Here is a 14,049-nt window from a genome sequence, read left to right as displayed (position 1 = left end):
CTCAGTTTGTCCAGAATAGGCTCTCAGTTTGTCCACCTATTCAGTCTCCCTCTGCCCAGCAGGATTTTTCAATCAGATTCCTTATTACAGAATGTTTCCCCTATCTTTTCATCAGACTTCGTATTCTCAGTTTTGCAAAGCAGCATTTTGCCTCCAGCACACACAGTAGAAAAGTGGCTCCTCTGTTGAACTGCTGTACAAATCACCTAGCAGGGGGTGCAAAGTAGTGACAAAAAGAAAAAATGAGACCTTCTTGAACATGCAGTTTCTAGCAGGACCCCATGCTGCTAATGGTCCTCCCCTGCCTGAAAGATACTGGAGATGGTAGGAGAAGGAGGAAGGCATACAAGAAAATAAAGTGTTGCCAATGCTAGAAAGGAACTTTGTAGATTCAGAAGAACTGGAGGGGGCTGCTAAAAATAAATCAGTCTTATTACATTCTAGCAATATTATAATAATGGTTGGGAAGGCACTTGAACTATAAGCCCCTTTTTCACTGTTACTCTTTGGATTGAAATCTCATTATTACTCCACAGCAGAAATTTCTCTTTTCTAACGTGAGAGTATGACGAAAATCTATTCAGTTATTTGAGTTATCAGAGCAAGAGATCTCTGTTTTTATAAGTTAAGAAATTTGATTTATACTGAAGCACTGGTCAGATAAAGCAGGTTTGAATTTAAAATGTCAAACCCATCATAGCTGGAATCCTTGTTAATGAACGTGTGTGCTTTGCTAATTTTTGCAAAATGCTTACGCAATAAAAGAAGTTAATGAGCAAAACTGGCATATTGTTATTTTCTTCACAGACTCATTACCAAAAAGTTTGTAAATATATGCATGCTCTCAAAGTCTTTGCACCTAATGTCCACTGTGGTAATTCATTCTTTCTTTGCCTTGAAAGTGGTATCAGAAAGGATGCTAGATGTGTTAGGCCCTGAATGTTTCCAATTTCAAAGCTTGCATAAACTAAGATACAGTAAAAAATTGGTACAGAGTTCTGGTATTCACTAAATTTGAACTGATTGGGAATTATTAAACAAAAATTTCCATGAAGCTGAACATAAGATCACATTCAAACACAATGTGAAAAATAAGGGAGAATTCAGTACAGAAGATTGTAAGAAATGAGGAAATACAAGACTATAGTTAAAGATTTAATTTTTGCTTTAACTCATTTCCTCCAGAAACTCCGCAATATTAAAAACCTCCCTCAGAACACCATCTTTGCCACCATGGATGTCACTTCCCCATACACCAACATCCCACCCAATGACAGCATCACTGCCTGCCTCAAACATCTACAAGACTACATCTACACTACAGCCTATGTCGGAAAACTTATATTGCTCAGGGATGTGAATATTCCACCCCCATCTGCAATGTGAGTTACACCAACATAAGTGTTCATGTGCACAGCGTCACATGGCTTATGCCACTCTCAGAGGTGGTTTTTTTATGCTGATGGTAGAGCTCTCTCCCATTGGCAGAGAGCGTCTTCACCACGTGCATTACAGCGGTGCAGCGTACTGGTACAGCTCTGCCCCTGCAGCGCTGTATGTATAGACATACCCCAAGACAATGGGCAACACCCAGATATCTACCCCAAACATCACCAAACTCATCCATTTCATACTCACCCATAACAATTTTATATTCAAATGCTTTGTCCAAACCATGGGAACAGCCATGGGTACTAGGACGGCTCCCCAGAATGCCAACCTTTTCACTGACCACCCAGAGAAAGAATTTCTGGACAAATGCACCACAAAACCAATTATATATCTGAGGTACATCAGTATTTTCATTCTCTGGACAGACAACCAAAACTCCCTCATAGATTTCTACCACATCATCCTACCATCATCCATCCATTTAAACTCTAGAGCACTGCCACAGTAGCATCAACTTCCTGGATACCACAATCAGCTCCAGCAATGGAATCCTACAGATAGCCGTATACAAGAAACCTGTAGATCACCACACCTACCTTCACAGATGCAGTAACCACCCCAAACACACCAAAAAAAAAAAATCTTATTTACAGCCAGGCACTCAGATTCCACATAATGTGCTCTGACGAGAACGTCCAGGATATACACCTTAAAGCAGGGGTTCTCAAACCGGGGGTTGGGCCTCTGAGGGGGTCACGAGCTGTCAGCCCCCACCCCAAACACCACTTTGCCTCCAACATTTATAATGATGTTAAATATATAAAAAAGTGTTTTTAATTTATAAAGGGGGTTGGGGATGTCGCACTCCCCTATGTGAAAGAGGCCACAAGTACAAAAGCTTGAGAACCACTGCCTTAACACATTCAAAACCACTGTCATCAAACAAGGACACTCCCCAGAGAAGTAGATTGCATCATGGAATGGGCCACTGATTTACCCTCTAGAGAACCTACTTCAATACAGAAATAAAATTCCCTCCAACCGCACACCCCTAGTTGACACCCCATATGGGTTCCATTGTGGACTGGTATAATTAAACAATTACAATCCATACTTGATGAGGACCACATCCTGAAAGAAATCTTTCCTGAACCTTCTCTTCTGGCCTTCAATCAAACCCCAGCCTCTCCAAGCTCATCATCAGAAGCAAGCTCCCCTCAGATCAGGACAAATCAACTCAGAGAGGTACCGGATCCTGCCAGAACAACAGACAAAACCCGTATACAGATCTCTATTGCTACAATGATCTACCCCCATCCCCCACAACACACCTTTCAAGATCCATAAGCCCTACACGTCCATCACAACATACAATGTACCTCATCCAGTGCACTAAATGCCCCAATAACAACTATGTGGCTGAAACCAGATCATCACTATGCTCTCAAATGAACACGCATAGCAAAATGATAAGACAAAAACACCACATCACCTGGTGGCAAATGCTTTTCACAAAATGATAACTCCATATCTGACCTCTCAGTCCTCATTCTCCAAGGAAATCTGCACAACACTTTCAAAAGATGAGCCTGGGAGCTTAAATTCATAACTTCGCTACACGTTAAAAATCAGGGACTGAACAGACCAGTGGTTCTCAACCTTTCCAGACAACTGTACCCCTTTCAAGAATCTGATTTGTCTTGAATACCCCCAGTTTCACCTCATTTAAAGACTACTTGTTTACAAAATTAGACATAAAAATACAAAAGTGTCACAGCACACTAGTACTGAAAAATTGCTTCATTTCTCATTTTTACCATATAATTATAAAACAGATTCATTGGAATACTCTTCTGGCAACTCACAGAAGCTACTAGATCGCACGCCCTGGTTCTCATGGGCGACTTCAATCATCCTGATATCTGCTGGGAGAGCAATACAGCAGTGCACAGACAATCCAGGAAGTTTTTGGAAAGCGTAGGGGACAATTTCCTGGTGCAAGTGCTGGAGGAACCAACTAGGGGCAGAGCTCTTCTTGACCTGCTGCTCACAAACCAGGAAGAATTAGTATGGGAAGCAAAAGTGGATGGGAACCTGGGAGGCAGTGACCATGAGATGGTCAAGTTCAGGATCCTGACACAAGGAAGAAAGGAAAGCAGCAGAATATGGACCCTAGACTTCAGAAAAGCAGACTTTGACTCCCTCCGGGAACTGATGGGCAGGATCCCCTGGGAGAATAACATGAGGGGGAAAGGAGTCCAGGAGAGCTGGCTGTATTTTAAAGAATCCTTATTGTGGTTACAGGGACAAACCATCCCGATGTGTAGAAAGAAGAGTAAATATGCAGGCGACCAGCTTGGCTTAATAGTGAAATGCCTGCTGATCTTAAACACAAAAAAGAAGCTTACAAGAAGTGGAAGATTGGACAAATGACCAGGGATAAAAATATTGCTCGGGCATATAGGAATGAAATCAGGAAGGCTAAATCACACCCGGAGTTGCAGCTAGCGAGAGATGTTAAGAGTAACAAGAAGGGTTTCTTCAGGTACGTTGGCAACAAGAAGGAAGTCAAGGAAAGCCTGGGCCCCTTACTGAATGAGGGAGGCAACCTAGTGACAGAGGATGTGGAAAAAGCTAATGTACTCAATGCTTTTTTTGCCTCTGTCTTCACAAACAAGGTCAGCTCCCAGACTACTGCACTGGGCAGCACAGCATGGGGAGGAGGTGGCCAGCCCTCTGTGAAGAAAGAAGTGGTTCGGGACTATTTAGAAAAACTGGACGTGCACAAGTCCATGGGGCTGGATGCGTTGCATCCGAGAGTGCTAAAGGAATGGGTGGATGTGATTGTAGAGCCATTGGCCATTATCTTTGAAAACTCGTGGCGAACGGGGGAAGTCCCAGATGACTGGAAAAAGGCTAACGTAGTGCCAATCTTCAAAAAAAGGGAAGAAGGAGGATCCAGGGAACTACAGGCCAGTCAGCCTCACCTCAGTCCCTGGAAAAATCATGGAGCATGTCCTCAAAGAATTAATTCTGAAGCACTTAGAGGAGAGGAAAGTGATCAGGAACAGTCAGCATGGATTCACCAACGGCAAGTCATGCCTGACTAATCTAATTGCCTTCTATAATGAGGTAACTGGTTCTGTGGACGAAGGGAAAACAGTGGACGTGTTATTCCTTGACTTTAGCAAAGCTTTTGACACGGTCTCCCACACTATTCTTGTCAGCAAGTTAAAGAAGTATGGGCTGGATGGATGCACTACAAGGTAGGTAGAAAGTTGGCTAGATTGTCAGGCTCAACGGGTAGTGATCAATGGCTCCATGTCTAGTTGGCAGCCGGTATCTAACGGAGTGCCCCAGGGGTCGGTCCTGGGGCCGGTTCTGTTCAATATCTTCATTAACGATCTGGAGGATGGTGTGGATTGCACCCTCAGCAAGTTTGCAGATGACACTAAACTGGGAGGAGTGGTAGATACGCTGGAGGGTAGGAACAGGATACAGAGGGACCTAGACAAATTGGAGGATTGGGCCAAAAGAAAGCTGATGAGGTTCAACAAGGACAAGTGCAGAATCCTGCACTTAGGACAGAAGAATCCAATGCACTGCTACAGACTAGGGACCGAATGGCTCAGCAGCAGTTCTGCAGAAAAGGACCTAGGGGTTACAGTGGACGAGAAGCTGGATATGAGTCAACAGTGTGCCCTTGTTGCCAAGAAGGCCAATGGCATTTTGGGGTGTATAAGTAGGGGCATTGCCAGTAGATCGAGGGAGGTGATCGTTCCTCTCTATTCGACATTGGCGAGGCCTCATCTGGAGTACTGTGTCCGGTTTTGGGCCCCACGCTAAAAGAAGGATGTGGAGAAATTGGAGAGGCCAGCGAAGGGCAACAAAAATTATTAGGGGTCTGGAACACATGACTTATGAGGAGAGGCTGAGGGAACTGGGATTGTTTAGTCTACGGAAGAGAAGAATGAGGGGGGATTTGATAGCTGCCTTTAACTACCTGAAAGGTGGATCCAAAAGAGGGTGGATCTAGACTATTCTCAGTGATAGCAGATGACAGGACAAGGAGTAATGGTCTCAAGTTGCAGAGGGGGAGATTTAGATTGGATATTAGGAAAAACTTTTTCACTAGGAGGGTGGTGAAACACTGGAATGCGTTACCTAGGGAGGTGGTGGAATCCCCTTCCTTAGAAGTTTTTACGGTCAGGCTTGATAAAGCCCTGGCTAGGATGATTTAGTTGGGGACTGGTCCTGCTCTGGGCAGGGGGTTGGACTAGATGACCTCCTGAGGTCCCTTCCAACTCTGATATTCTATGATTCTATGAATAGAAGTATTGTACTTACATTTCACGGTGATACTGAGCCTGTTTTTCACTTGTAAGCCTTGTCTGAAGCCCAAGCCCTGCCGCCTGGGTTTGAAGTATGTAACTTGCCTGGGGCCCCATGCAAAGCTAACTGCTCTGCTTGCCACCTCCTAATGCAGCCATGCATTTGCAACCCGCCTAAACCAATTCCATGACCACCCTCGGGGCTGCAAGCCCCAGATCAAGAAACAGTGATCTAGATGAGCTGAGTACCCTTTGGAAGACTTCTACCTACCCCTGGTTGAGAACCACTGGAACAGACACACTGGATTTATAGCTTATTACAACAATCTATAACCAGCTAATGACCCCACCACCACCAAGCTGCCTTTTCTTCCCTCCCATCCTTTCAGGACTGCAGGAGTGTTAACGGGCCACTTCACTTTGAATGGTCCCTTGAAATATGTATTAACTACTTATGCTAAACCATCTGTTCCATTTTGTATTTAACAGTGACACTCCAGGTAGTTTCCTAAACCTGAACAGCTCTGTTGTAAGCTCAAAAGCTTGTCTCTCTCACCAAAGAAACTGGTCCCCAAAAAAGTATTACTTCATCCATGTTGTCTCTTTCAGAAAAATCATAACATTCTGATCATCTCATCTCACCCCCACTTTAAGTGTAACATAATTTTTGGAGACATTCTCAGAAACTGCTAAATTTAGAGATGACTACTGCTTACCATAAGTATTAATTTCTAGTTATGGTTATTATTCACTGGAGGCTATAATTACGTGATGTATAAAATACTAGTTTCTAGCCATAGCAGTTTAAAATACTCAAGCTTAAAGGGATACTGTCAAATTGAAATGCAGTCAATGAAAAAATTATTTTGAAGTAGTTTCAGGTACTAGTCCAGGCAATTTTTGTGGTGCTATATTCATGTTTCCATTTTAAAAAAAGCTTATTCTTCCCTGCTGTGTAGAAAAACCATACACAAATAATAGATGATGACTAGTTTCAGAGTAACAGCCGTGTTAGTCTGTATTCGCAAAAAGAAAAGGAGTACTTGTGGCACCTTAGAGACTAACCAATTTATTTGAGCATAATGGGAGATTCAAACTGTTGTGAACTGCCTACCAATTCGCTATAAAGCTACTGCCCTTTTCCAAATAATTTTTTAAAGTATAACATTCAGTACTTTTAGGCCCAAGAAATGACACAGATAAATGGTGACAGCTATATTGGATTTTAAGTTCTAAAGCTTTTATCAAGCTTGTGTTATTAGTAACATAGTTTAAAAAAACAAATTTATTTAACAAAGTTGTAAGCTGAGCGTCCCCTTAAAAATCCATTGTTGATAAGGTAAAAAAATGTTAATAATGCTGTCCTTTGACCATAACAAAATATTAACTCTCACAGCTTCTGTGAAACAGATTTCACTTGAAGTGCACTCTGTTGAATCATTTCCACTCTGGAAAGCATAGCTGTAGATAATTAAGAGCATGTCTAGCCCAACTTTACAAGTGCCAACAAATCAGGTTCAAGTATGCAATGATTCAGTTAAGTGAACACAACAAATCTGCCCCCACAGGCAGAAAGTAATACATAATTTTTGGCTTTGCTGGTGACACATAGGTAGAGGTGGCAGAAATATTTTAACTTTGATTACGCCCTTCAATTTACCTTTTCCAGCATTTGCCTCTCCTTCTCCATCCCTGCTGCCTCCAGCTGCTCCTCCTCTTCCAGCATGGATGGTGTAATCACGGCTGCTTCTGCTTGTTCACCCATCTCTGCCCCCAGGTGCCCTACAATAGCATGAACACCATTAATAAGCCCAAAGTTCGCCAGCCTGCCTGCAGTGAGGACAGTAGCAGATGCTCCTTTCTGCACAATACCGCAGTAAGCATCACTGGCTCAGCAATCAACTGGCACTTGCCATACAAACGGGCACAACAGTCTCAGGCTTGTTCTCATTGGAGCTCAGTGGCAATTCTCTGACCCTGTACATGAAATGTTGAGATACATTGTGGAGAAGGTTCCCCTCTAATTACTGCAATTATCACTATCAACCCCATCCAGACCCTTTGCAGCTGTTCCCTTCCCTCACTGTCCGACCTCCTGCACCTGTATCCACACTTCTCAGCCCAATACCCACACCTCCGAACCCTCTGACACATACACCTGCCTGCCTCCCTCCCCTCAACACTTCACACGCACCCCCTCAACCCATGTGCCCTCTTTTCCTCCTCCAGCCCCCGGCACTCCCCCCCGCCCCGCCCTCTCCTTCCCTCCAGCCCCCGGCACTCTCCCCGCCCCGCTCTCTCCTTCCCTCCAGCCCCCGGCACTCTCCCCTTGCCCCCGGCACTCCCCCCCACCCCGCCCTCTCCTTCCCTCCAGCCCCCGGCACTCTCCCCGCCCCGCTCTCTCCTTCCCTCCAGCCCCCCCGCACTCTCCCCTTGCCCCCGGCACTCCGCCCCGCCCTCTCCTTCCCGCCAGCCCCCGGCTCCCTCCAGCCCTACACACACACACACACACACACACAGTAAAACCTCCCCTCCAGCCCCAGGCACATCCCCGCCGCTCTGTCCCCTTCCCACTCAGAATCCCGCATGCCTGGGAAGAGACCGCCGCTCACCGCCGCTGCTCGGGGTGTTGCGGGCCGGCATGGCTGGCTGGCTGGCGCGAAAGCTCCGGAGGCCGCTCCACTCACACAAACTCACGCGCCAAGCTTCCTACCGCGCGCCACGAGAGCTATGAGTGTCGCGAGACCCACCCAGCCACCAAAACCGCGCGCTACCCAAGAACCGCGAGACACGTGTTATCGCGATACCATCCTGGTTCCCGCTAAGGAGTCAAGCCGCGCACGATTACCCGCCTGCCTTCGAGCAAGTGAGGTTCAACATCCAGGCACTGAAGCGTAAGGCGTAGCTCTGCCCAGCCGCCCCCGCCAAACTCTTTACCGTCATCACCCCACACGGGCGGACAGGACCAACGCTCCATTAATCCCTTCTGTGACATCACTTACACCGCCTGCCGGGTCCTCCGCCCCATTAACCCCTTCCGCACCGTCACCCCCACCGCCGTCCGCGTCCTCCGCCCCATTAACCCCTTCCGCACCGTCACCCCCACCGCCTGCCGCGTCCTCCGCCCCATTAACCCCTTCCGCACCGTCACCCCCACCGCCTGCCGCGTCCTCCGCCCCATTAACCCCTTCCGCACCGTCACCCCCACCGCCTGCCGCGTCCTCCGCCCCATTAACCCCTTCCGCACCGTCACCCCCACCGCCTGCCGCGTCCTCCGCCCCATTAACCCCTTCCGCACCGTCACCCCCACCGCCTGCCGGGACCTCCGCCCCATTGACCCCTTCCGCACCGTCACCCCCACCGCCTGCCGGGACCTCCGCCCCATTAACGCCTTCCGCACCGTCACCCCCACCGCCCTCCGCGTCCTCCGCCCCATTAACCCCTTCCGCACCGACACCCCCACCGCCTGCCGGGTCCTCCGCCCCATTAACCCCTTCCGCACCGTCACCCCCACCGCCTGCCGCGTCCTCCGCCCCATTAACCCCTTCCGCACCGTCACCCCCACCGCCCTCCGCGTCCGCCCCATTAACCCCTTCCGCACCGTCACCCCCACCGCCTGCCGGGTCCTCCGCCCCATTAACCCCTTCCACACCGTGACCCCCACCATCTGTCGGGTCCTCCGCCCCATTAACCCCTTCCGCACCGTCACCCCCACCGCCTCCCGGGTCCTCCGCCCCATTAACCCCTTCCGCACCGTCACCCCCACCGCCTGCCGCGTCCTCCGCCCCATTAACCCCTTCCGCACCGTCACCCCCACCGCCCTCCGCGTCCTCCGCCCCATTAACCCCTTCCGCACCGTCACCCCCACCGCCGTCCGCGTCCTCCGCCCCATTAACCCCTTCCGCACCGTCACCCCCACCGCCTGCCGGGTCCTCCGCCCCATTAACCCCTTCCGCACCGTCACCCCCACCGCCTGCCGCGTCCTCCGCCCCATTAACCCCTTCCGCACCGTCACCCCCACCGCCCTCCGCGTCCTCCGCCCCATTAACCCCTTCCGCACCGTCACCCCCACCGCCTGCCGGGTCCTCCGCCCCATTAACCCCTTCCACACCGTGACCCCCACCATCTGTCGGGTCCTCCGCCCCATTAACCCCTTCCGCACCGTCACCCCCACCGCCTGCCGCGTCCTCCGCCCCATTAACCCCTTCCGCACCGTCACCCCCACCGCCCTCCGCGTCCTCCGCCCCATTAACCCCTTCCGCACCGTCACCCCCACCGCCGTCCGCGTTCTCCGCCCCATTAACCCCTTCCGCACCGTCACCCCCTCGCCTGCCGCGTCCTCCGCCCCATTAACCCCTTCCACACCGTGACCCCCACCATCTGTCGGGTCCTCTGCCCCATTAACCCCTTCCGCACCGTCACCCCCACCGCCCTCCGCGTCCTCCGCCCCATTAACCCCTTCCGCACCGTCACCCCCACCGCCCTCCGCGTCCTCCGCCCCATTAACCCCTTCCGCACCGTCACCCCCACCGCCCTCCGCGTCCTTCGCCCCATTAACCCCTTCCGCACCGTCACCCCCACCGCCTGCTGCGTCCTCCACCCCATAAACCCCTTCCGCACCGTCACCCCCACCGCCTGCCGGGTCCTCCGCCCCATTAACCCCTTCCGCACCGTCACCCCCACCGCCCTCCGCGTCCTCCGCCTCATTAACCCCTTCCGCACCGTCACCCCCACCGCCTGCCGGGTCCTCCGCCCCATTAACCCCTTCCACACCGTGACCCCCACAATCTGTCGGGTCCTCCGCCCCATTAACCCCTTCCGCACCGTCACCCCCACCGCCTGCCGGGTCCTCCGCCCCATTAACCCCTTCCGCACCGTCACCCCCACCGCCTGCCGCGTCCTCCGCCCCATTAACCCCTTCCGCACCGTGACCCCCACCGCGCTCCGCGTCCTCCGCCCCATTAACCCCTTCCGCACCGTCACCCCCACCGCCCTCCGCGTCCTCCGCCCCATTAACCCCTTCCGCACCGTCACCCCCACCACCTGCCGCGTCCTCCGCCCCATTAACCCCTTCCACACCGTGACCCCCACCATCTGTCGGGTTCTCTGCCCATTGACCCCTTCCGCACCGTCACCCCCACCGCCTGCCGCGTCCTCTGCCCCATTGACCCCTTCCGCACCGTCACCCCCCACCGGCTGCCGGGTCCTCTGCCCCATTAACCCCTTCCGCACCGTCACCCCCACCGCCTGCCGCGTCCTCCGCCCCATTAACCCCTTCCGCACCGCCACCCCCACCGCCTGCCGCGTCCTCCGCCCCATTAACCCCTTCCGCACCGTCACCCCCCACCGCCTGCCGGGACCTCCGCCCCATTAACCCCTTCCTCACCGTCACCCCCCCACCGCCTGCCGCGTCCTCTGCCCCATTAACCCCTTCCGCACCGTCACCCCCACCGCCTGCCGCGTCCTCCGCCCCATTAACCCCTTCCGCACCGTCACCCCCACCGCCTGCCGCGTCCTCCGCCCCATGAACCCCTTCCCCACCGTCACCCCCACCGCCTGCCGGGACCTCCGCCCCATTAACCCCTTCCTCACCGTCATCCCCACCGCCTGCCGCGTCCTCCGCCCCATTAACCCCTTCCGCACCGTCACCCCCACCGCCTGCCGGGACCTCCGCCCCATTAACCCCTTCCGCACCGTCACCCCCCACCGCCTGCCGGGACCTCCGCCCCATTAACCCCTTCCGCACCGTCACCCCCACCGCCTGCCGCGTCCTCCGCCCCATTAACCCCTTCCGCACCGTCACCCCCACTGCCTGCCGGGTCCTCTGCCCCATTAACCCCTTCCGCACCGTCACCCCCACCGGCTGCCGGGTCCTCTGCCCCATTAACCCCTTCCGCACCGTCACCCCCACCGCCTGCCGCGTCCTCTGCCCCATTAACCCCTTCCTCACCGTCACCCCCACCGCCTGCCGGGACCTCCGCTCCATTCACCCCTTCCGCACCGTCACCCCCACCGCCTGCCGCGTCCTCCGCCCCATTAACCCCTTCCGCACCGTCACCCCCACCGCCTGCCGGTCCTCTGCCCCATTAACCCCTTCCGCACCGTCACCCCCACCGGCTGCCGGGTCCTCTGCCCCATTAACCCCTTCCGCACCGTCACCCCCCACCGCCTGCTGCGTCCTCTGCCCCATTAACCCCTTCCTCACCGTCACCCCCACCGTCTGACGGGACCTCCGCTCCATTGACCCCTTCCGCACTGTCACCCCCACCGCCTGCCGGGTCCTCCGCCCCATTAACCCCTTCCGCACCGTCACCCCCACCGCCTGCCGGGTCCTCTGCCCCATTAACCCCTTCCTCACCGTCACCCCCCACCGCCGTCCGCGTCCTCCGCCCCATTAACCCCTTCCGCACCGTCAAACCACCGGCTGCCGGGACCTCCGACCCATTAACCTCTTCCGCACCCCCACCCCCACCGCCTGCCGGGACCTCCGCCCCATTAACCCGTTCCGCACCGTCACCCCCACCGCCTGCCGGGACCTCCCCCCATTGACCCCTTCCGCACCCCCACCCCCACCGCCCTCCGCGTCCTCCGCCCCATTAACCCCTTCCGCACCGTCACCCCCACCGCCTGCCGGGACTTCCGCCCCATTAACCCCTTCCGCACCGTCACCCCCACCGCCTGCCGGGTCCTCCGCCCCATTAACCCCTTCCGCACCGTCACCCCCACCGCCTGCCGGGTCCTCCGCCCCATTAACCCCTTCCACACCGTGACCCCCACCATCTGTCGGGTCCTCCGCCCCATTGACCCCTTCCGCACCGTCACCCCCACCGCCTGCCGGGACCTCCGCCCCATTAACCCCTTCCGCACCGTCACCCCCACCGCCTGCCGCGTCCTCCGCCCCATTAACGCCTTCCGCACCGTCACCCCCACCGCCCTCCGCGTCCTCCGCCCCATTAACCCCTTCCGCACCGTCACCCCCACCGCCGTCCGCGTCCTCCGCCCCATTAACCCCTTCCGCACCGTCACCCCCACCGCCCGCCGTGTCCTCCGCCCCATTAACCCCTTCCGCACCGTCACCCCCACCGCCCGCCGTGTCCTCCGCCCCATTAACCCCTTCCGCACCGTCACCCCCACCGCCCGCCGGGTCCTCCGCCCCATTAACCCCTTCCGCACCGTCACCCCCACCGCCCGCCGCGTCCTCCGCCCCATTAACCCCTTCCGCACCGTCACCCCCACCGCCCGCCGCGTCCTCCGCCCCATTAACCCCTTCCGCACCGTCACCCCCACCGCCCTCCGCGTCCTCCGCCCCATTAACCCCTTCCGCACCGTCACCCCCACCGCCCGCCGGGTCCTCCGCCCCATTAACCCCTTCCGCACCGTCACCCCCACCGCCCGCCGGGTCCTCCGCCCCATTAACCCCTTCCGCACCGTCACCCCCACCGCCCGCCGCGTCCTCCGCCCCATTAACCCCTTCCGCACCGTCACCCCCACCGCCCTCCGCGTCCTCCGCCCCATTAACCCCTTCCACACCGTGACCCCCACCATCTGTAGGGTCCCCCGCCCCATTGACCCCTTCCGCACCGTCACCCCCACCGCCTGCCGGGACCTCCGCCCCATTAACCCCTTCCACACCATCACCCCCACCGCCTGCCGCGTCCTCCGCCCCATTAATCCCTTCCGCACCGTCACCCCCACCGCCCTCCGCGTCCTCCGCCTCATTAACCCCTTCCGCACCGTCAGCCCCACCGCCTGCCGGGTCCTCCGCCCCATTAACCCCTTCCACACCGTGACCCCCACAATCTGTCGGGTCCTCCGCCCCATTAACCCCTTCCGCACCGTCACCCCCACCGCCTGCCGGGTCCTCCGCCCCATTAACCCCTTCCGCACCGTCACCCCCACCGCCTGCCGCGTCCTCCGCCCCATTAACCCCTTCCGCACCGTCACCCCCACCGCCCTCCGCGTCCTCCGCCCCATTAACCCCTTCCGCACCGTCACCCCACCGCCCTCCGCGTCCTCCGCCCCATTAACCCCTTCCGCACCGTCACCCCCACCGCCTGCCGCGTCCTCCGCCCCATTAACCCCTTCCACACCATGACCCCCACCATCTGTCGGATCCTCTGCCCCATTGACCCCTTCCGCACCGTCACCCCCACCGCCTGCCGCGTCCTCTGCCCCATTAACCCCTTCCGCACCGTCACCCCCACCGGCTGCCGCGTTCTCTGCCCCATTAACCCCTTCCGCACCGTCACCCCCACCGGCTGCCGGGTCCTCCGCCCCATTAACCCCTTCCGCACCGTCACCCCCACCGGCTGCCGGGACCTCCGCC

The 14,049-nt window shown here is 55.3% G+C and overlaps 1 protein-coding gene across 13 annotated transcripts in view; it reads right to left on the bottom strand.

Moving 5' to 3' along the window:
- HELLS (helicase, lymphoid specific) overlaps window positions 1-8,677 on the bottom strand; it is a 46,015-nt gene extending 37,338 nt beyond the window's left edge. For 4 of the 13 annotated variants that reach the window (XM_073352725.1, XM_073352728.1, XM_073352729.1 and 1 more), the window contains exons 1-2: window positions 8,661-8,676; window positions 7,384-7,505 (exon numbers count right to left, since the gene is read on the bottom strand). In XM_073352725.1, coding sequence (XP_073208826.1) covers window positions 7,384-7,488 — 105 coding nt within the window. In that variant the 5' untranslated portion in view covers window positions 7,489-7,505; window positions 8,661-8,676. Of the gene's footprint in view, window position 1; window positions 207-7,383; window positions 7,506-7,636; window positions 7,910-8,313; window positions 8,502-8,530; window positions 8,549-8,571; window positions 8,629-8,660 lie in introns of those variants that run through there. The other 9 variants (XM_073352735.1, XM_073352739.1, XM_073352734.1 and 6 more) reach the window with 8 other exon arrangements.
- Window positions 8,678-14,049: the final 5,372 nt, after the last annotated feature.

The sequence above is a fragment of the Lepidochelys kempii genome, chromosome 7, assembly GCF_965140265.1.
Source record: "Lepidochelys kempii isolate rLepKem1 chromosome 7, rLepKem1.hap2, whole genome shotgun sequence".
NCBI lineage: Eukaryota > Metazoa > Chordata > Testudines > Cheloniidae > Lepidochelys > Lepidochelys kempii.
Note: the sequence above shows the minus strand (reverse complement) of the source record. Positions and strands in the feature narration are given on the sequence as shown.